General features: G+C 48.0%; 1 protein-coding gene across 1 annotated transcript in view; it reads left to right on the plus strand.

The window, feature by feature from the left end:
• LOC115314687 (trypsin-1-like) overlaps positions 1-20,317 on the plus strand; it is a 76,743-nt gene extending 56,426 nt beyond the window's left edge. The window contains exons 7-9 of the mRNA XM_029973808.3: positions 5,137-5,320; positions 19,437-19,573; positions 20,081-20,317. Coding sequence (XP_029829668.3) covers positions 5,137-5,320; positions 19,437-19,573; positions 20,081-20,308 — 549 coding nt within the window. The 3' untranslated portion in view covers positions 20,309-20,317. The remainder of the gene's footprint in view (positions 1-5,136; positions 5,321-19,436; positions 19,574-20,080) is intronic.
• The last annotated feature ends 2,775 nt before the right edge of the window (positions 20,318-23,092 follow it).

Genomic DNA, 23,092 nt, shown 5'->3' on the forward strand with positions numbered 1-23,092 from the left:
CGAGGGATGTTACCCTTGGAACGGACTTTCTCTGCGAGTATGGCGCCGTCATCAACGTGGGGGCAAACCAGTTAATGCTGCGAAAGCCTGTTGTGCCACCGGTGGAGGCAAACACGACGTCAACCGCGATCCGAGTTATTACCGACCATGTGACCCTGCCGCCGCGGTCGAGTGTTTTCGTCGCCGTCATAACTGACACAGCCATACACGGTGAAGATCTGGAAAGCAGCGTCAAACTGTTCTTTGAAAAAGGAATTGGCGCCGCACGAGGCGTAACGAATCTCCAAGAAGGACGTACAACTGTTCTCGTGACAAACGTTCGAGAGGAGCCGCAGCACCTTACGAAGGGTACCACCGTGGGCCACGCCGAAGAGCTTCAGGTGCCAGCCATCGTCAACGCAATCTCTGAGGAAACCTCGTCGTCACAGCAGAAGAGCACGTCGCCACCGCAGCTCGACATTGACCCCGAGCTCAGAACTCCTAAGCGCCGGCGACTGGTTGATCTCCTCGCCGAATACAGGGATTGTTTTGCCACGTCGGTCGAAAGTTCGCCAAACACAAATTGCGAAACATCGCATTATTACCGACGACGACGCACTCCCCGTCCACCAGTCGCCTTATGAAGTCTCCTTAAAGGAAAAGAGGGTGATTCAATATCAAGTCTAGGAAATGCTCGACGAAACCATCAATCAACACTCAAGAGGTGCGTGGGCGTCCCCAGCCGTCCTTGTAAAGAAGGACGGGACCCTGCGGTTCTGCGTGAACAATTGTTGACTGAACTCTGTGACAAAGAAGGATGTCTATCCGCTCCCCCGCATCGACGATACGTTAGACCGACTGCGCCACTCCCGATATTTTTCGTCGGTGTACCTGAAGCGAGGTTACTGGCAAATTGAAGTCGACGAACGCGACCGGTAGAAAACTGCCTTCGTCACTCCCGACAGACTGTACGAATTCAAAGTGATGCCGTTCGGGCTTTGTACAGCACCAGCCATCTTCCAGCGTGTCGTGGACACCGTGCTTGCAGGTCTGAAATGGCAGAGCTGCCTCGTCTAGCTGGACGAGGTAGTGGTATTTTCACGGGATTTCGACGAGCACCTGAGACGACTTCGAGCCGTGCTTCAAGGCATCAAGACTGCCGGCCTGTCACTTAAGCCAACAAAGTGTCGATTCGGCTATGGTGAACTTAAGTTCCTTGGCCACGTCGTGAACAACAGATGTGTTCTCCCTGACCCCGAGAAGACCCGCGCCGTAGCTGCATTTACGCCGCCGTCTGACAAGAGGGCCATGAGAAGATTCTAAGGAATCTGTGCCTTCTACAGACAATTTGTTCGGGACGTCGCCAAGCTGTCTGCACCCCTGACGAACCTCACGAAGGACTCCGTGAAGGTTAAATAGACTGATGAACACCAGCGGTCATTCGATGAGCTCAGACGAAGACTCCAGACGCCTCCGATTCTTAGCCATTTAGACCAGTTCGCTGAAACAGAGATCCACACGGACGCCAGTAACACCGGACTTGGCGCGGTAATAATCCAGATGCAAGACGTGGCAGAGCGAGTCATCGCATACATGGCGGAGACGAACTACTCAACGACTGAAAAGGACTGCCTTGCAGTCGTCTGGGCAATAACAAAGTTCCGCCCATATTTCTATGGAAGTCCTTTTCACGTTGTCGCGGACCACCACTCGCTCTGCTGGCTCGCCAATCTGAATGACTCCTCCGGACGCCTCGCCCGCTAGAGCCTACGACTGCAGGAATTCTACATGACCGTGGTGTACAAGTCTGGCCGGATGCGCAATGACGCCGACTGCCTGTCAAGGGCCCCAGTCGGGCCAGTCCTGCCTGCATCGAAGACGACGAAGATGAGTGTTTCCTCGGCGCTCTGGATGTTAGCGACATAGCAACACTCCAGCGACACGACCCTGAACTACGAGCGCTCATCGAACGCTTACTGATTACCAGCTGAACGTTAGGAAAGCGACGACGACTTCGTCGCTTTCCTAACGTTCAGCTGGTAATCAGTAAGCATGGATAACCAACCGGCTCAGCTACAGGCCATCACTGCTCATCGAACACCTAGAGGGAAAAGTGAATACGGTTCCCCGTGCTTTCTTATTAATCCTGCTTACCCTCCCATACGGCAAGGGGTGCTGTATAAAGAAAACTCGTCAACAACAGCACAGCATGGCTGTTGGTTATTCTTTCCACCCTTCGAGAAGAAATCTTCCAAGGATGCCATGACGACCCAACAGCTGGACAGCTTGGCTACAGCAGGGCGCTCGCTAGGATTCGGGTAAAGTACTACAGGCCGAGGCTACCGAAGACCGTTCACCTCTACACTCAATCATGCCACGATTGTCAGCGACGCAGGAAACCGCCGACAAAGCCGTCAGGATTTGTGCACCCAATTTATCCCCCGTCCACGCCGTTTCAGCAGATCGGAATGAGTTTTCTTGGCCCATTTCCGCCGTGAACGTCGGGAAAAAGCAGGATAATCGTCGCCACCGATTATCTCACATGTTACGCCGAGACGAAAGCTTTTCCATCAGGTACGGCTGTTGAAGTCGCCAAGTTTTTCATGGAGTCCATTGTCCTCCGGCACGGCGCCCCAAGTTTTCATCACAGACCGTGGATTTTCATTCATGGCCCAGCTGACGCAAGAGATCCTTCGTCTCAGCGGCACCGGCCATCGCCGAACCACTGCGTGCCATCCGCAGACAAATAGACTAACAGAACGGCTAAACAAATCTATCGCCGACATGATCGGCATGTATGTCGACGTATAACACACGACTTGGGAGTAGGTGTTACCTTACGTCACGTTTGCTTACAACACGGCGGTACAAGAGACCACAGTAGTAACACCGTTTCAGCTGGTGCATGGCAGAAAGCTAACGACCATGCTCGACGCGATACTACCCCACGAATCAGCTGACGATGGAAGCCCCGACGCCCAGGTAGTTGCTCAACGAGCCGAGGTAGTTCGCCAGCTCGCCCGACTCCGAATTCAAGATCAACAACGTACCGACGCTACGCGGTACAACCTTCGCGGATCGACGTTCGCTTCAAGCCCGGAGACCGTGTGTGGGTTTGCCCCCGATACGACGACGCGGTCGAAGCGAGAAACTCCCGAAGCGCTACTTCGGACGCTACAAACTGCTTCGTCGACTTGGAGATCAGAACTACGAGGTGATGCCTGACGGAACAAGAACATCATCACGCCACCCACCACGACCTGAAGTCGTCCACGTAGTGCGCCTGAAACCGTACTACGCTCGATAGGACTGTGGACATTATATGTTTCAAATTACTTTTTAGTTTGCCGTTCTTTTCATTTCCTTTGTTTTCTTCTGTATTGCATCCGGGCGATGCACTTTTTAATCGGGTGAGCAATGCCGGCAGGAAGTCGGCAGCGCGGCCATGGAATAAAGGATATCCCGCCTGCCTCCCACGCGAAGAGCCCGGGTTCGATTCCTTGGAGTTACTCGTCGTTTATTTATTCTTTCAGTTTAATGTTCTTGGGAATTCGAGAACAATGTTGTTTATTGTAGGTCTGAGTGTTCTACGCGTCGAACCTTCTACGCGGATCATTCCAGAAGCCCACGCGTGTTCATAAGGGGCTTTCCGGGGCAAGCCAACTTCAGTCTCGCCCCAGCGTACGATCCTGCTGCTACGCCGCCATCCACGCCTGCGACGCTCTACTGTTATCTTTTTAACTTTTGTTTTGGGCACAAGTTCGCCCCGTTAGACGTTTAGTCTCTTCAGTTATCATCGCCTTATTCATTGTCATTCGTGACAATATTGGTGTACAAATAACAAACACTGTGGGGGGATAAACGCTTCGATCACAACGACAATAAAGACACTTGAATCTGACTGGAGGTGGGCGTGTGTCATTTTGCACTAGGCCGAGAAACAAGCACAGCGGCATTGATATCAATATCCCACATGTAAGTGTAATTGTTCACAAAACGTTTGTTAAAAGCAACGCGAACGCGGTTACCATCCTTCTTTTGTTGTTTTTGAAAACTGCAATAGTTTACGGCGTTTGTCGCGGACGGCCTCAGAGTAGTCACGTGATATGCGGAATCGTGTGTTCTTTAGCTCGAGGCCTTGAGCTAACACCAATTCCACATCTTCGCCATTGTAAAGTTTGGCAATGATCGGTCGCTTTTCAGCGGACGGGAACTCGCCCACACGGGGAGCTCTGGCGATTGATGAAACGTTATGCCAAGCCGGTTTTAGCAAAACTCGGTCCCAAGGCGTTCAGAAGACTCCCACGTCTCAAACTCATCGGTGCCTGCAAACGCGAAGAAAAGAACATTTAATGGGCGGGTACAATTTTCTAAGGCACCGATATTGTCCTGCAGATTAGAAATATTCTCATCGATGTTTACAGAAGCCTGAGGTGGAGGATCCATCTCCGCTTTAGTTTACAGCTCTTGGACTCTTTTTGCTGACGATTCCAAGGTATCCTTTAGGGTGATATGATTCTCTGAAAGCTTATTGATGGAATAAAGGGCACTTGCATTGCTAATCTCGAGTCGTTGTAGTACATTAGTCACAAGGTCAAGCTTAACCTCCTCTTCCTTCGTCATTGGCCCAGGATTCGCCTCAATATCACCACTAAGCAGAAAGAGACGCCAAAGATAAAGCACAGCCGCGCGAATACGTTTCAAGAAATAGAATGGCCACGGCACCGCTAGTAAACAAACATCCTCACGGTAAACGTGGGTATCCTAGTAAAAAATTTTTAGAAACATGACTAGTGAGCAGAGATCGAAACTGCGGTGCCGTGGCCCGAAGCATCAGTGAAAAGGGCGTGTTTTTGTGCGCTTGAATCTACTGACATAAACCCTTGTTGCTGGGCGACGAATGGCGAAGTGTCCAAACGTGGGGGTGAGCTCCGGAGATCTTTCATTCGGTCTTGATCAAGTAACAAGCAATGGTATTTAGTTACTTTTTGGGGTTAACGTGTTTATGTCTGCTAGTGATATGTTATGAAGTTTATTATGGGCATTCGGTTGTTCCTTTCGACACTTTATTTTCATCGAGGGACTAATCGATTAAGACTCCAATATTATTTATACGATTGCAAAGAATAAATCGACCAATTTCTTCATTGCCCGCAGGTGCGAAAATTTGCCATTCACAATTCGTATCATTTCCCGGCCAACGATATAGCTCTGCTCAAGTTAGCTGCCCCTTTTGACTTTAAAAAGAGCAAGGGGCACATCGGCACTGTCTGCCTACCCAAGAAGGATCGTCCGTGCAAGGGCAGCGTTGAAGTCACCGGCTGGGGATACAAATCAACCGGTAATGAAAGCTTGAATTTTTACAGGTGTTGGATCGGTGCCTATTGATACAGTGCTGACGTCATCTTTAGTACTGTCATAAGTTACCATTAATGTTTGTTCTTTCGTTTCTTTTCGCTTACCTCACAAACAAGGGAATGGGAGGTGCACGATTCTCACATTTCAGGACTTCTGAGCTTTAGTTGTGCGACTGGAAAGCTTTTACTAATGCAAAATTATAGTTATTCATGCAAGTATAGTCACACAATAAAAAAGACCGGGGCGTAACCTGTTATGATTACATTTCTTGCTCTCCAGTAAGCTGATTTTGTATACCTTTCAAGCTGAGCAGGCACTCCAGAAAAACAAAAAATGTTTGCGTGTGCTTTTTTTATCGTTCATCATTTTCTGGCGAGAGATTAACCAGGATTCATTTTACACCACAGTAATATTTCTTGTCGATCGTGGTGTGGTGTGATGGCTGGAGAATGGCTTGTTTGCGGTGACCTCAGTGACTCTCAGGCTCGCTGGTTGAGTAAATATGAATATATTTACAAAGGGCGAAGGGTGACGTTTTCCTCTACAAAGAGGAAAACGTCACCCTTCGGTGTACTGTCGCTTGCGACAGTCTCAGTCAACGATGATGCGCCTCGGCGCCAAGTGCCTTGCCGCGCACGGCAAGTTCTCTGTCCCGCAAGACAGAGTACGCGGAGCCCTCGGGACCGCGGGAGAAAACAACTTGCTCCGCGTACAGGCTCGTTCAAACTCAAGTTCTCCAAAAAAGGCACGCCGACATTCCGAAGAGAGGCCGGACCTCTTCTCCCCCGGAGTCGCCGACATGGCCTTGACAAATGGTGAAATCCACTGGTCGTTTATTGCGCGCCGGGATCGACTTTTCAGGAGCAAGCCTACTTCACTGGGCGATCCGGATCGAGACGGACGTGTTCAACTGGTCGTTTTGGATTAACTCGTGCTCCAGATCTTGTTCTGGAGTCGAGAAAAGTCGCTCCGGCGATTTCGGCGGATTCAACCGGAAGCCAGCCGGGCCAGCCTTCGGCGCACAGACGTGACTTCCTTTCTCGCGGAGCATCTCGCCTGATCTCGCCCATCTCGCCTCAGAAGAATTCGTAATGGCCGCTTGCTTACCCCTTGGCTCGACAACCGGTTCGTTTTCCAGTTAGGAGAAGAAAAGGTTTTGCCGCGCTACGAGCATTCCGGCAATCTTTGCTAGAACCTCCTGAGCCATTTCTGCCGCTCGTGCACCGAACACGCGTTAGCGCCGCGATTGCGAAAACGTTTTCGAAACAACCGCGGCGGCCGCGAAAGAGAATTCCCGGGCAGGTGAATGACGGGAAGGCATCCGCCGATCCCGGAGCAATGGTCATGTTCCTATGGGGACCCGTAGGCAGCGCGACCCCGTTCGGATCGTGTGCTCCATTCCGGATGTGGTCAAGTGATCCCGACGCGCTCCAAAGCGCCCCTGGGAATTCGCCGAAAGTCATTTCCCCAAGAACCCCGGCGGCAAGAGTCACCACCCGCTCCCGCCTTGAGAACGAAGGTTTTGTTTACTTCCCACGCGAGGAATGATCTGCTACCACTCTCGGGAGCTGGCCGCCGCTTGCCGCCAAAAGGAAAAACGTGAGACACCGGGCGCCTCTGAAGGACGTTTTGGGTGACCGCGCCTTCAATCCCACGAGCTCTTTACGCTAAACTCTTTCGGTCATCTCTACACGCCCCCCCCTCTTGAAAACTGCGCTAAGACTGACTTGCCAGCAGTTACAAAAGCAGGATGGCCGAAACCCCAACAAGAACACGAAAGGAAATCGCTTAAACTCAAGGGAAACATAAAAACAACAAACACGTTGGTTAAAAAGAACAAAGACACCTCCTCTAACACGAATTGCTAAATAACAATGGAAAAGCAGCAACACTTCTCTCTACTTGTGAAGGCGGCAACCTTGGTCAACCACAACATTTTTCAGCTGAACTCTCGCGGACATGGATCGCTCGCAAGAACATCCGCAGTAGCGCAAGAGCTTCCGCATACAAGAGACAGCAAAAACAATAAAGCATGGCAAATGCCACACAGCGAGTGCGGATTCAATGGCACCTCACAAGGGCCGCGGCAGTGATCGCCTCCCCACATGCACGCCCGCTGACACCACGGGCATAAGCGGGAGAAAGCGCTCCTCTGCCACCATAAAATCGCCCCATATTTCCGGAGCTGCGTCGGGTGTTGCGAGGACAGTGACGCTCGCCAGACCTTCCTCCAGCCCTCGAAGGCGTGCTCGGATCGGTCTTCCCACGGAATCGTGTTCGCCACTCGCTTCGAAGTCAATTCGATCCATCGCCATCCCAGCTCATAGGTGGTTGCCCCACGGTGGTTCGTGCGTCTGCATCGGCACCTCCCGCGCCGCCCATTTGTTGGCACCCACCGCGTCACACTCTCCTCAGAAACCTGAACAACTGCAGCAGCCCCCTTCGCGACCTCGGCATCTACCAGTCTCCCCAGCGCCGGGCCCGACACCTGGTTCTCTGGGAGCTCCTCCCTTCCAGCTGCCCGGACGCAGAAAGACCCTCGTTCGCGAGCTGCCCAATCGGACTCAGACCCCCCGGCAATCTTCGGTCCCAATACGGCACGATCGGCCTCCAACCCTACGACAGTGTCCCGTTCCTGGAGAGCGCAATCGGCGTCGGACACCGCGGCAGTCTACGGTTCCAATACGGCACGATCGGCCTCGAACCCTACGACAGTGTCCGGTTCCTGGAGAGCGTGATCGGCGCGGACCCCCCGGCAGTCTCCGGTCCCAGCACGGCACGATCGGCCTCGAAACCAACGACAGTGTCTGGTTCCTGGAGAGCACGATAGGCGTTGGACCCCCCGGAAGTCTCCTCTTTCTGTACGGCACGACCGGCCTCGGTCCCCACGGCAGTCTGTGGTCCCGGTACGGCTCGATCGGCCTCGAACCCCTCTTCTTGGAGAGCGCGATCGCCTTGGACCCCACGGCAGTGTCCGGTTCCTGAACGACGAGATCGACCCCAGACCCCACGGCTGCCTCCGGGTCGCCTTGCGCGTCCGGCTCTGTCTTCCTCACAAAGCGAGCCTCGGGCGCCGTGTCATCCGCTGCCCGAAGCTGCGTCTCTTCATGGCGCTCCCCTAGGAGCCATGCTCTTGCTCCCCGCTCCTCCGCCTGGAGTTCTGCGAGTCGAAGCTGCCGCTCTAGCTCCTTCGCTTTTTCCCTCACACGGGCTAACCGAACGTTTAGCGGAACCGCTTCCCTACGTGACCCCTCGTCGCCTCCATCACTAGCGCTCTCCTTCCTACGCAAGTCACACTGCGCCATGCTGCTAAGCGCGCGCGTGTCAGCCGGCGACGAAAGGGAAAGCGACCACATACCTGGCGGTGCTGTAGAGCCCACAAAGGTCGTTGACGCCGCCGAACTTGCGAGTCCCCGGCGTCGATCACCGCACGCAGATGCCGTTTCGTGAGACCCGGTTGCCGCCGCTGCAAGCATCGGGTATTGGCGAAGCCCCCTTGAGGCTGTTTTCCTGAGTCTGTTGATGTCCGTCGTTTCAGATGGTCCTGAACTATGGTGCCCGGATCGCGTTTCCGACTGGTGTGTTTAGCGTCCTATCCCGCCCATACATCAAAAGTGGTCCCGAAGTGGCAACAAATGACGTCACAAAAGCCAGAGTGTCATGGTGTTGCCTGTCGCGATCCTGGCGGTTGGCCGTAGAAATGCTGGCGAAAAGTAGAGCGAACGCGAGTGTCGCTGTCGTCACGGCGTTCCAGGGGTCCCAACGTCTAGCTGATGTAGCTTCCGTGGACTGTCACAGTGGAGAGCGACCTGCAGCAGAACAGGCGTCTGCCACATAAGCAACAGCTGTGGGACCGCCGCCAGGGTCGCGACCGGCGACAGCAAAACACTTCTATTACGTCATCAGGCGGAAATCGAGGGAGCATTTTTTTGGCGCCGGTAAACACACCAGTCGCAGACGCGTTCCAGGCACCATACCTAAACGCCTGCCGCCGAACACCGCCCCACTCCGCTCCAGCACCGGCCTCATCGTCTCTCTGGCACACGATGTTGTCGAAGTGGCTGACGACATCCACGATCCCCGTCGACAGCGCCAGTCCTGTTTCTTGTGTGACACCCTCACCACAAGAAGTTGAAACGGGTCTTCAGATCGGTACGTTTGTCTCCCGCGGTTCAAGGACCGCGTAAATTTGTCATGTGCGACAAAAGAGTTTGCCCGCACCATGCGCGGTCGGGCACTCCGCGCCGAAGCGCATCATCGTTGTTCGAGGCTGTCGCAAACGACAGTGCGTCAAGCGCGACGTTCTCTTTTTCGTATTTTGAAAAGTTGCTCGTCGTCTGTAAATATATTTATATTTACTCAACCACCGAGCCTGAGAGTCACTGAGGTCACCGGGAACGAGCCACTCTCCAGCCAGCGGAGCACCCCACGATCGACAAGAAACTTTACTCACCACCAAGCTAATTGTAGCCCGTCGGGAATTTGTGATGCCCCTATATTTCCTGATATTACGCAGCGGTAGATCTTTTTAGCAGCTCAAATCAAGTTGAAAAGTTCAATAATTTCGCAACAGCAATCTATTGTGACTATAAATTTGCATCACTAGTTCAGATATGTGTATAAATACTTTGAAGCAGTTTCTAAGCCCATTAGTGACTATCAAAAACTTTGCCAGAGCTAACGTGCGACACGAAGCCTTACACTCAAGTTAGTAGGTCGTTCTGGGTTGTGTACACTTTTAGGCAGTTGTATTTTGATGTAATTACAACAGAGCTTTACGTTTTGTTGCTGCCTGATCTGGTCGCTTCGTTTCATTACAATGGGCATAAGATGGCCCTTTTGAGTCAGCACTGCGTTCCTATGTCGACGCTACTAGCTGATGGGACCAATCAGAGAGCGTCAAGAGCGCACTACGATGATGTTCGTCGTGTTTCTGCACGCGTTCTATCATCGCTGAACCAATCATAAACAGGAAAGAACCAGTGATTCGTGGACTTCAGCTGAAATGAAGTACAGCTGTCACCAACGTCGGTTTGATGTCGGTTGGTTATCTCCCGTTTCAGTGGTTTATGATCTATAGAACGCTAGAAATGCGGTATTGTTGATAGAAGGATGGCACATCCGTTGAGAAGCAGCAGCACTTTGAAAACATTAAAATCCTCATGCACGCATATGTTTTTTTGTGTTTATGTGTGTAGGTTCATAAAACCCTAAGCTACACTCTAAAAAAGCCCGTAAGTCTACTTTCCCGCACAACACTCGGAGAGCCAATCACCGCACCTTACGAAGGCAGCTCAGCGAATGAAGTTGCCGAAAATTATGTTTAGAGCAAAAAACGCAGTCTGAGTTGTGACATTAAACAATGCAAAACGTCACGCTTGCATTACTTATTGTCACAACTTAGTCTGCGTTTTTTGGTCTAAACATATGTTTCGGCATCGTCATTCGCTGAGCTGCCTCTGTAAGTTGCGGTGATTGGCTCTCCGAGTGTTGTGCGGGAAAGTAAACGCACGGACTTTGTTTAGAGTGTAGTTCGCCTCAACTGGCGTCTTGTCTCTCAGCTGTAGACGAGTGACTCAGCCAGTGTAGTATGACCGCTCGCTTGGGGTTTTTATTCTGCACCACGTAGTAGTGATTTTATTCTGCACCACGTAGATCGAAACGAGCAGGGTAGGAGATTGATCCCAGGATACCTGGGTTCTGCAGCGCAAGCTTTTGCTTCACGTGCTCCGTGCTGGTGTGCGCTCCGCTAGCCCACTTGGCCACCAATCACCCTCATGACAACTAGCACATCAAGGAGCACACAAAAGAAATTAAGGCCCTGTCACACTGAAGCAACACTTGGACAACTCTATTCAGCTTCACAAGGAAATTCTGTTGCCGGCGGCCCTGTCACATCGCGGCAACAACAACAGTCGGGAAACATGTTGGAGCCGCCTGAAAACCGTTTCGGTCGATTTGTTGTTCAACAACCCTATCACACCGCGCTGTCGGCGAGGACAACACGGGGAACACTTTTGATTGTTTACCTTCGTTCGTGTGCGGTGCGGAGTCGCTGGAAATGTGACTCCTCAAAGTGCTAGTGCGTTCGAAGGGTCAAAAATTACCACGGAATCAGAGTGAACCAGTAAAAGTAATTATTAAACTTTACACAGGGAGTATTTTCTAACGTTTATTTATTCAACATGTTCCTCATTCGTTGACAAACAGATAGTCCTAACCGAGGAAAGAGAGATCGGTGATATATGTTTGAAATTTCGGCTACCGTATGCAGTGTTTTTGTCCGATTTTTTTTTATGTGATTCCTATTGCTACTGTAAAATTGAGTTTGCACTGGTAGTACTCTAAAGCGTCGTTTGTAGCGTGGTGTTGATCTGAACTGACAGCACTTAAAAACTCTGAGACCGACACGATCTGCCTTCGTAAAGATCGGTCGAATAAATGTTTTTCAACGCTGTCGATTCGCCTAAGGCCTGCTAAGTTATCGCTTCATTCCCCAAAAAGTCCTGCGTATTCTCGAAACAAACCAGGTGTCCGCGGTAGCGGCTGTTGCCAAGGACATAGGATCAAGAATCATAATCAGAGTGGTCAGTTTAATGCATCAATTTTTTCATCTTAGCTTTCAAGATTTTTTTTATTGTTATACCTTATCAGCGGGGGAGTAGGCATGCCATTTTGTTTCACTAGTACTAATGTGAGCTGGTGTGACGGCAGCTCTAATTTCAACACCAGTCTGAACGCTCACGACCGTAGCTGGGGCCGTTTCGACCATCGCTTTCTTCTATTACGCAGTAAAACTTTCATAAGATTATTTTAGCTGTACGTCAGCTTTAATTATTGTTAAATAACGTTTCCCAAGACTTTATTTGAGTAAGAAGTTAAGGATAGGGAACTAGTTCTTCCATCAACGATATCTGTTTTTTTTTGTTTTTTTTTTTTTTGTTTCTTGTTGTTTTTTTTTGCCGGGCCGAAATTCGTTTAGCCAGCGATCAGGACAATGCACGTTGTCCAACCCAAGTTTCTGCTGTTTTTGTTGTATTCCATGTTTTGCTGCTGTTGCCGAGATGTAAGAGGTTTTTCGGACAACATGGGGAGTGAGCAACGAGTTGCTCGAATGTTGGACAGCGTGTTGTGTTGCTGTTGCCGTCGTGTTGAATCAGTGTGACAGGGCCTTTAACGAAATAAAAGACGAAGAGGACAAAGATCGTGCGAGGCGCCGCGTAGCGGCCTCACTGTTTACGGAATTACTAACTGAGCCATGAAACGCTTTTACTACTTTCTCTAAATACTACTACTTAGAATCACTTGGTAATGCTAATGACTAAATAAACTCGGCTTAAATTTTCTTTTTAGGCATTGGGAGTCGCAAAGAGAATTAAATAAATATGAGTATCGGTTATCCCCTCAACTCGGAGTCATAACAAGCGGCATTGTGGTCTGGTGCCTATCATATGCCGCCAACGTAAATCATAGCCACTCTCTAAGGTTGGCAAAGTAGAAAACGCGTGTTGAGCTCACATTGTTCGAGTGAGGCTAATCTCATCACCAGAGTGGTTGGACACGAGCCACTAACCGGGTGTCTGCAGAGGTATTGATTGTTACGAGCCGAAGTCAAGTGCTCACGCAGTTCTTGTGTCCAATCCATGAGCCGCTCTTAACGGTCGTCAGGCGGGTGGTCTTGATCTCACAATTACGTCATTAAGGTTTTCAGTGGTAATACTGAAAGAAATATACTCTCATTATTCTCGCAATTTCACCGCATCAAAGACGCTTTTGAATCAGTGCCGGTTTGTGCAAGTACACTTGGGCCTGACTAGGACCGGTGCGCATCTGCGAAGTCATAAACATTCCAACCCGATATCAATTCATAATCCAATAAAAAAAAGAGAAAATACAAGTCCTCAGCCAAGTTTTCGATCCCTTCGGACAGCACGCGCAGGTTCGTCGCTTTGGAAAGAGCGTCCACGAGCCCCTTCTTTTTTTAAGATTTATAGAGGGTGTTAACGAGACGGCGTAGTAGTTAACATAGTTCACAGCGCATGCTCAGAGCTAGCTCCAATTTATCGTCTTCCAAGAACAACGATTGTGATCGTGTGGAATCCTAGCAGGCAGTGAAGCCGAAGCTTTGGGTACCCGTGAGCTCGCTGAACTTGAACACCGATCAAGATCAGCGAGTGTGTGTTGTCGTAGTAGAATGACATGAGGTTTGTATTTCTTTTTTCTGTTTTGCATTTTTTATAATTATTTTTTTTATTTTGATAAATTTATGTTTTTCTTTTCTTTGTAGCACTGTACTATTTAAACTATACAAACTCTCGAAGCTCTAGAAGACTCTTATAATAATAATATATGTGTGGTTGAGCTATACGGCCAGGGCCAGGGGGACATAATATAGGGGATAATCATCATGATAAGTTGGTGAATTGACTAAAATGTGTTGCTTAACTTGTTAAATATTGACGATAAAGATGTGGCTTCAATCAAGCACTAGCTGGGCTACGTATGAAACAACTAATTAACTAATTTTAGAAAGATTTTTGGCGCATGGGTAGCGCCGTGGGGTGCTAAAGTTGCCACTTCTGCAAAAGGCGCAAGGCTAGTGGTGGGAAAACGTGCCCGCGCGTTATTTACGTCTCTTATTTTCCGGCTTTTCGCAAAACTAGCATTACGCCTATTGCCCGGTGTGTTAACTTAAACGACAACTGCTGTTCTCACGCGCCCCAATATCTTTTTTTCTAAAATTTACTTATATAGTGTATTCCGATGACGCTGAGCAAGTTTCCAATTGAAACCACATGCTTAGTTTCACTAACTAGAAATATTATGAACACGTTGTACTTCATTATTCGACTTACCGTGACGATTAATTCCCTATGTTATGTCCCCCTGGCGGCATAGCTTGCCCTCACAAACCGCATTGGTAAAGCTTTCACATTTTCCGCCTTTTTTAACAATGCAATAAAGCAAAATAAAAACTACATTTTTCTTTAAATTATCCTTTTGCTGGAACGACGTAACACTTTAATCATAACTAACCAGTCAAATTAGTTTTTTTTTGTTTTGTTTTACAAAAGTTTAAAGTATGTGTGACTTTTACGTGTGCCTTGGGCAGAAAGCTAAAGTTCTGAGAAGCGATGTCATATAATTTAGCTGTGTGTTGTCATAGTAGAATGACATGTGATCTTTGTATTTTTTCTGTTTTGGAGTCGGTTTGCTTTTAATTTTTCTAAATGGATATTTTTTTCCTATAGCACGGTACTACCTAAACTATACAAACTCACAAAGGTCTAAAACGCGTGTAGCAGAAATTTTATAGAAAACTCTGTAAATGCGTTCGTTTTTAAACGGAAATACACAGTCCTATTTAGTGAAACTGAAAACTTTGCTGCAGCTCCCGCTAGGTCCATATTTCTTTGCAAGAACCTTTTCTATGTCAAGCGATTGCTCATGGGTGTTTGATGAAGCTGACTGCTATGGCAGGCATAGTTTATATACTTAGAATGTTTTATTGACTTCACTTTCAGCTTTGCTTTGCTGACGTTATAGACTACAGCTTGTCCTCCAAGAGTTCTGCATTTTTTTTTTTAATTTTATGTGTCATATCGTCAGCGTTCTTTCAAGAGTACGTATCCGTGGACCCAGATGCTTTTAGGTTCATTCTAAGGTATACTAAATACAATAATTTAAACATTTGTTACTTACTTTTTACGTAATCGCTCGCTCACTCGTTTACACATATACTTAATTTATTATAGAAGAGAAGAGGCCAGATTCACGAATAGCTTCTTAGGTTACGACAACTTAGCTAAAAAGTGCGTAAGTTAAGAACACCATAAGAAGAGGAGAAATCAGTATTCACGAACGTGTTCTTAAGCGAGAGGAGGAAAGCGACGTACTTATAGGGAAGAACTTGATCTTCCGGTGTAACGCAAGTTCCTGATACCTGCGAGACCGGGCTGTTGCTATGGCGAAAGCTTCATCGGCAACCCGAACAACCAATCGGAGAGCTAGGCATGATTCAGAGCAGTTCGGATCACGTGGGTTTTTAATAACAATCACAGGCGCGCTTTCCGCCACCACTTGTCAGAGATTCGTGTCCGTGCAGTGATATGTCGACACTGACACGGTGCAAACGCTCCCGAATAGAGGGGCCGGGATAACCGCTTTTGCTGATGCCTACAACCTGGATCGCTACAATGTCAACACAGCTGTTATTGTTGATAAAAGATGACCCGTCTCAGTCGTTTGCAAAGCGGCGTAGACAGAAACAAATCGCCACGGCGTTTTTCGCGGCCTCGGAGATGCAGGAGCGTGCCGACGTTAAAAATAGATACCTTTCAACTACGAGAGTATTAGCAAGAGCCACGTAAATACCTTTTCACACTCAAAGCGGACGTGCGCGTTTGATCGAACTGCTCGATTTGCGCTATTGGACCGCGTCTAATTGGTAAGCGCTTCGGGACCGACCTTTTACGATTGCAACTCGATACTGACGTGACACTCGGCAAAGGAAGGTCTGACCGGCATCGCGTAGCTCCCACATACTGTTATTTCTCGTGGGTGATATACCGTCCTGTCAAAATAAAAATGGCTTACTAAAAAGACTCGAGGTATACCTAAGCACTTCTTATGAGTTGTGAATGCTAAAGCACGAATGTCGCCGTGCCGCGCGTCCTCGTAAAATTGCAGCGCCTCTCTGACAACGGCCGTGCCTCCGCTCTGTCGGCAGCCCGGAATCGGCTGCGCGCTGGCGGCACGGGCACGCCTCGCCATGGGGTGCTACCCCTTTGCGTAGCTTTTTGCATGGCTTCAAAGCTGGTAGACTTCAGATTGCCGCTTCATTTCGCTGCCGTTTTGCGTGGCTACGGCTTCACCTCGCTCCATTAGGAGAGGGGAATTAGCTGCTGTTTGGCGCTGCTTTTGGCGCAGCTTGAAAGCTGATGACATCGGCTCGTTCTAAGGGACAGTGAATGCTTTCGCGTTAATAACAAAGGGTACAGTCGGAGAAAAAAGTCCCCAGGACGCGCGAGCTGCGACTGAAACGAATTGCTTTGCCATCTGCCGGCAGGTCGCCTGGTTTTGAGATTCGCACAAAAGCGCATGCGCGTTCTATTTTGCCTGCGAACATGTGTGTTTTCCCGCTCCTGTGTGGTGAGGCGCCTAACTCGGGATCGGGCGCGTGGTACCACCTCAGAGAGAGCGCTCGCGGATGACTTGCGTCTGCTACACATTTCAAAACTGCAGATACCGCTTGCGGCATTGCGCCTCATTTCGCCGTGTCAGCGCACTTTGTTTATGACCAGTTGAGTATATCGCTCACTTGAGCTGCCGGGACTTCTTGCTTCGTAGGAGCCATGTCACTAAGCTCTATCTCCGAGGCGGTACCACGCGCCCGATTCCGAGTTAGGCGCCGCGCCGCATAAGAGCGGGAAAACAGACTTGTGTGCAGTTACAGTAGGGCACGCATGCGCTTTGTGCGATCTCGAAACCAGGCGATCCACCGGGAGATGGCAGAGCAATGCGTTTCAGTCGCAGCTCGCGCGTCCTGTGGACTTTTGTCCCCGACTGTACAAACCGTGCTGCGTAGGTAATTCATATGGCGTTTATTAATGCGACAGCATTAATTGTCCCATGAAGCGGGCCGAATTCATCAGATTTGAAGGCGCGAAAAAAGCCTAGCCAAACGGCGACTAAATTCCCCTCTCAAAATGGTGCGAAGTGCAGCTGTAGCCACGAAAAACGGCACTTAAATGAAGGAGCGATCTGATGTCTCACAGCTTTGAAGCTGCGCAGAAAGCAAACAAAAATGGCAATGAAATGAACGCGAAATCTAAGGGATGGGGCCGCCACGCATCAGTTTCAAGGAGCGCCCACGCAATGGCGCTGCGTGCCTGCTCCGCCAGCGTGCGGGTAAAAGGAGTCGGCTGGCGCGCTCGGGCAGATTCCAGAGCGGCGGTACGAACGTGACCTTCTACTCTAAAAGTGTGTTCAGCGATGAAACTATTATTACGGGAAGGGTCCACAAGGATCGCGCGAGCATATTCTATTCTGCAAGCCAGCCAGTCGTGGGCAGACGGTCTTGGTCAAGGGCGGTTGGAGAACGCTGCGACAGAACACGTCGGAGCGCCTGCTGGGCTTATATTCTGCCGAGCTCGCTTGGTCGGTGGGATCGTTGCCGTTGTATCTTTTCCCGGGTGATTGTGGACCCAGCGTTCACGTTTGTCGTGAGCGGTTTCAAGTACCTCCTTCTTTTTTCCTGCTGATTGAACTCGGGACGCGCGAGAACAGCACGTAGAAAAAGAGATGTCCGCTGGTCGTCGCGACCGAGTAACTGAGCGACGCTGTTGAACAATGTTGATGTGATTGTAAAAAGTGTGTAAGACAGCTCCGGAGCTGTCGTGGGATTTCATTGTAACTTCCGCAAAAGTTACACTAATTTTGTTTCGTGAATACCAATTTCGTCTTACGTTTTGTCGTGTCCATATCTTTAGCGTAGGGTCGTTTCGTGAATCTGGCTTTAGAAAATAAATAAATGTCGCTTCGTTGATGTTGGATTTTTATTTCTTTATTTTGTGTCGCAACAGCATTTTGCTTTTGTGAATAAGTGTGTCGGTCAAGCTGTAGCGATGAAATAAGCAAAACAAACACGTCACACCCTTAGTGGTGGTTCTCAGTGACGGGCCATTTTCCTCACAACCTCCGTTTCCCCCCGCTCATTGTCATATGTCGTGTAACTTTCGATTGTTTTCTGAGACACAGCCTTTCGGTTTCGCTGGGAAATATTAAGCAATAATTTTTGTCATTCATAAAACATTGATTTTTTTAAAAAATTCTACTCACAGCGGATACCAATCTAACGGTTTAAGAGGAGGAGAGGGAATAAATTTTATTGAGGCCAGGAGCGGATGTCTGGCCACCCGCCTGGGAGGGGGGGGGGGGGGTTTCTCGATTCCGGCATATCCTGGCCGGTGCTGGCTACCCTGGCCCACTCCGCCAGGCTACGCTGGGAGGAGAGTTTAAGACTGGTCAGCTCTGCCGCCCACTGCTCGTATGGGGGTTGGGGATTATCAGAAATGAATCGGGTTTTTTGACACTTTCATACAAGATGGTAGATGTTGCCAGGGTGGTGGGTGGTGGCAGTGTTTACAAGAAGCAGGTAGAGGGTGGGGTACATGGCATGGAGTAGGGAAGTGTGGAAGTAAGAGCTAGTTTGTAGTCTTCGATAGATGGGAGTTTCGGCACTGGATAGGTGCAGGTGGCTATAGTGGAGTATATTCTGGAATCCTAAATACGTCAAAGCATACAAACACTGCAAAGAGTACAAAACAGGGCGCTTGGCTTTATTTTGAATGATTTCAGATCAACCACATTTGTGAAAGAATTGCGAAATCGAGCTGGAGTTCACACGATTGAAGCAAATATGAAAAATAATCCCCTTAAAACGTTCTTCTCAATTGTTAGTGATTCCGAGAAGTTAGACAAACAAAAATGTATACCTTTTCCGACTCCGAGAACCGTTAGACATAAGCATTACACGCATATTGATTCCTAACCCTACTTTTCTGATGTATTTAAATTTTTGTTATTTGTGAGATCTCTAGATGCCTGGAATAGTTTGCACAAAATCATTGTAAACAAATCAAGCGCATCGGTGTTTGAAACAAGCATTTCCTCGTATTTTCTGATGTAATGTCGTACCACATATTTTTATTATGTGCTATTTTCCACTATGTACCCACTGCTTTCTTGGTGAGTCTATGACTCGCAGTAATAAATAAACAAAGAAATAATAAAACTATTTGGAGATTCGTGGGCTCGACGGTGTCTTTAGCTTGGAAATGTGCTCCCTCTCGTGAAACGACCTGGTGTGTATAGGCGCGGGCAGCGGCGTGTGCCGCCTCGTTTCCTTCGAGAGTTTCGTGTCCAGGGGACCAGACAATCTGCATATCTGGAAGTTGCTTTACTTGTAAGATATTCCTTGGCAGGCACGTCTGACGTGTTTTGTTTTCCTAATGTTTCACTATAAAAACCAAGAATATATTCCATGGACCTTTTCTTAGATATAAAGAGAATTCTAATCGTGAAGTTTCTTATTTCAGGTGGACCTAGTTCACCGCATCTGCTCGGTGTATCAGTTCCTGTAATATCACATAAAATCTGTAACCTTACAACTTTGAGACGATACAATTCCAAGATCATGTTCTGCGCCGGAGACCCTAGAATGGACTCATGCCAGGTGAGAGACGTCTGAAAGCTTCATGCTTGTTTTACGGGAATTCCTGTACTATAGGGTTCTCCAAGCTTACTTGAATGAAATATAGAGCTCCCAAGTGAGGACTACTACGCTCTGGCCTTCACAAAAATAACGAGCTACAGAGTGTCATATCTGGCTGCAAGCAAGCACATTTCTTGCTTGCTTTAGTCAAGAATTGACTTGCATATATATGTAAAAATATGCGGAGGGTGACCCCAGCCGGGTTAATAAACTGGATGTAGGCAGAGCATATTTTTTTCTTAAATGCACACCTGAATTTCCAGTATATGAAAGCATAGGTAGGACATATCCCAAAAATTACTTTCCGAGTATGTGCACTCTTTATCTTACAAATTATAGCATAATTAAACTACACGGGAGATGGTATGAGCTCATGTTGGCCAGCGACTTAGTCGGTATAAGTTACAGCTTGTCTTTAACTTGAGTGAGTACCTCGCAAAAAAGCACTGATGTCGCGTTTGTATATAGGAGGATTCCGGCGGTCCAGCCGTGCAAAAGGAAAGCGGTTCATCCATCCTCGTCGGCGTGGTCTCGTACGGCAAAGGCTGTGCCGTGGCTCCGGTGTATGGCGTCTTCACCAGGGTGCCCGCCTACACTGACTGGATTTCGGCGACCATTGCGAAGCTACAGTCATCACAGAAAGCTCTGCCTCCAAAAAAGCTCAATAGATATATCAAAAAACATGACAGAGATTAAATCGACAAAACATTCAAAAGCTGCGTCGTCAATTATTCGCGGCTGCCTTATCTTGGGTGTCCACTTTAAGCATGCATTGGACACAAGTACTGCGTCAGCGCTCTTCATAAACTCGCGCCCAATCACACGCTTCGCGTACGAAGCAGAGCCAATAATATGCCCGCCGCCAGTGTTGATTAATAAAATTTTGTAAAAGGTCTATTTATAAAATGTCCTTTATGTGTTGCATCATTGCACGACATAACTTATGCAGCATTCGAAGCGTGCAAACAATACACTGTGTTGAACTGCAGCTAGACAGGCGCGCTCACATATTTGCGAGCAATAACGAGAGGGGGGGGGGGGAGTCACCAGCTGTAAAACTAAGTTTATTCGCGACATTTTTGTTTTGTTTTACACTATAGTGTTTGTCAAGATCAGTGAAGTGAAATTGATATTGATTAATCACTCTTAAATTAAATGGAGGTAGCTGAGAAAGAAACCACCAGTTCCAAAAACATTCTGGTTCGTTTTACTTGAGCCACAGCTTCAAGCATTCTCGGGGTTTTAGAGGTTTGTTTTTGTTGTAAATATACATATCCCTGCCTCTAGACACAACTTGCGAGTGGTTCTTTTTTCAAATTCAATGAGCAAGCAGTGTCGCTTGTAACTTTTTTTTTTTATTTTAAAATAAGGCTGTAGTCAATATTGTAGCGTGTGCGCCTCAATTGCAGCTCATAGTAGCAAAAAATGGTCACGAGTAAAAAGCGGTCAGTGATCAGTAAAAAGCGAGGCGCGAGGCCTGAACCACTCAAGCCTGGCTATCAGTTTATGTATCGTTCTAAGTCATGCACGCTGTGTGGTGCGTGGCGTAAACGTTGCCCTGTCATGCCGTCACTGCCACCTCCTTACCTGTCATGTAGACTGCTATATAAGGAATGCCAATAAAATGTTTCCTTGAGGCACATCAGACGGTAGAGAGGCGCGGAGCACGCTGCTGCGTAGTCTCCTTCGGCTTCGCAGAAGCTTATCGTGTACGAGCGGCGACGGTGTCGTGTCGTCAAACGTCGTCAAATGCATCATCAGGGTGGTATATCGTACCGGAATTAGCAGAATGTCTGACGACGGACAATCCCTGCACCACTGAGCGGATAGATCGGCTGACAAGCATGGCGGCCGCTTCGGGGGGCGCTCATCCAAGCCGCAACCCCAAAAATAACCATTCCGGTTATCAATTGGGTACCCACTCATACTTGTTTTTATTGTTGAAACTTTGGTTCTATGGCCCAGTATCTTGCTTATTGTAAATCATATACCGTTTTGTGTTATACATATTTTCAGGTATTTTTTTTTAGAATGGTGAAGTGCCTGTGATGTTGCATATTTTGATGATTTAATATTTTTGTAATGCATACATAACATTGTTTTTTGGTTAAACGTTCCCTGTTTCTATGTAAGTTTTCTGGTTTGTTTCATATTCAAAGGGTTGTTTCTGGCTTTTGAAAGTATCATTGCTATAACTATTATAGTTCGTTAGTCTGGTGCTGGAAAAAGACTCCTTTTCAGATTTCCATTTCCACAATGTCTCAAAAGTACCTACAAGGTTGTTTTGGGAGTTTTATTTATTTTTTAGAGGAAAATAGTTTCAATATAAAATTGTATAATCATGTTTGGAAAATAAAAGAATACAAACAATTGCCACCTGAGCACTTCGTCTTCGTTATATCCATTTTATATATATATACACAGTATAGTTTTGGTTGTAATGCCCTAATGTTTTGAGCTTGATACACTGTTTATATCAAGTGTCCCCATACGTGCAAAGTGCCAACCCTTTTTGTCAACAGAAAACTGAAAGATTTAAAATAATTTGATATCGGTGTACATGTTCTCCGAATGTAGCACAAAAAAAAGAAAGAAGAAACCTCGGCTATGCTAGTTGTTTTTATTTCTTTTACAGGTACTCCCTTCCTTTTTTTTTCACATGAGTATAATTTAGGGGATTCTAAAGTGGAGCGAGTAGAGCGACTCATCGGTCACTCGACCAACGCGGGAAAGCGTGCCGCCAGCGTTTGCCCGCTACCATTGTCACCTATTCTCAAGCATATTTCTAGGCAAATTAAAATTGTAGAAACTTGTGTGCCTTTATTTATGGCTAAGGTGAGTACATTCATACAAAAAGGAACAATGAAATTTCAAACCAGTAAAAAATTATTGAACGTATCAAATATGATACACGGCTTTTCTGCTACGTCCTTGCCAGCTGCAGTCTCGTGGCTTGTGGTATTCAAAGAAACAGTTGCGTCACTTGCTCAGACTCGGAGTTCCATTGCATTTCGCGCACACAACTGTGCTAAATGTGTTCACACTGAACACACAGTTCCTGCATCGAAGTCGGTTGCTCGCCACAGTTGGAAGATGCCCAACCCCGTCTTTTGGAACGTCATCTTGGGGATGACTTGGCGTGAACTTCCTCTTCTTCATCGGAGGCGAAGGCAGACTGACCGGCCGTCATCTTGGTGCTTTTCCAGTAGAGATCGGGCTTTCTGATAAACTGGCAATGAAGGTTCTCGACATGAGTGGCCGCTCCTTCAGCTGATGACTTTGGCGCCTGTGAATATTCCACGCATTCACGACGCAGATGAAGACAGCACGATATATGAGGTACGTGTACCAGCGCCTCGACCGAATGGTGTATTTGTACAGCGACACCTGATAATTATGCTAGTCGATCCCCTTCCCCCCCCCCTAAAACTGTTTTACATACCAACAATTGCCAGGCGGGTGATGTCAATGTGGAGTTTG

This window comes from Ixodes scapularis, unplaced genomic scaffold, assembly GCF_016920785.2.
Source record: "Ixodes scapularis isolate PalLabHiFi unplaced genomic scaffold, ASM1692078v2 PGA_scaffold46__3_contigs__length_2488377, whole genome shotgun sequence".
Lineage (NCBI taxonomy): Eukaryota > Metazoa > Arthropoda > Arachnida > Ixodida > Ixodidae > Ixodes > Ixodes scapularis.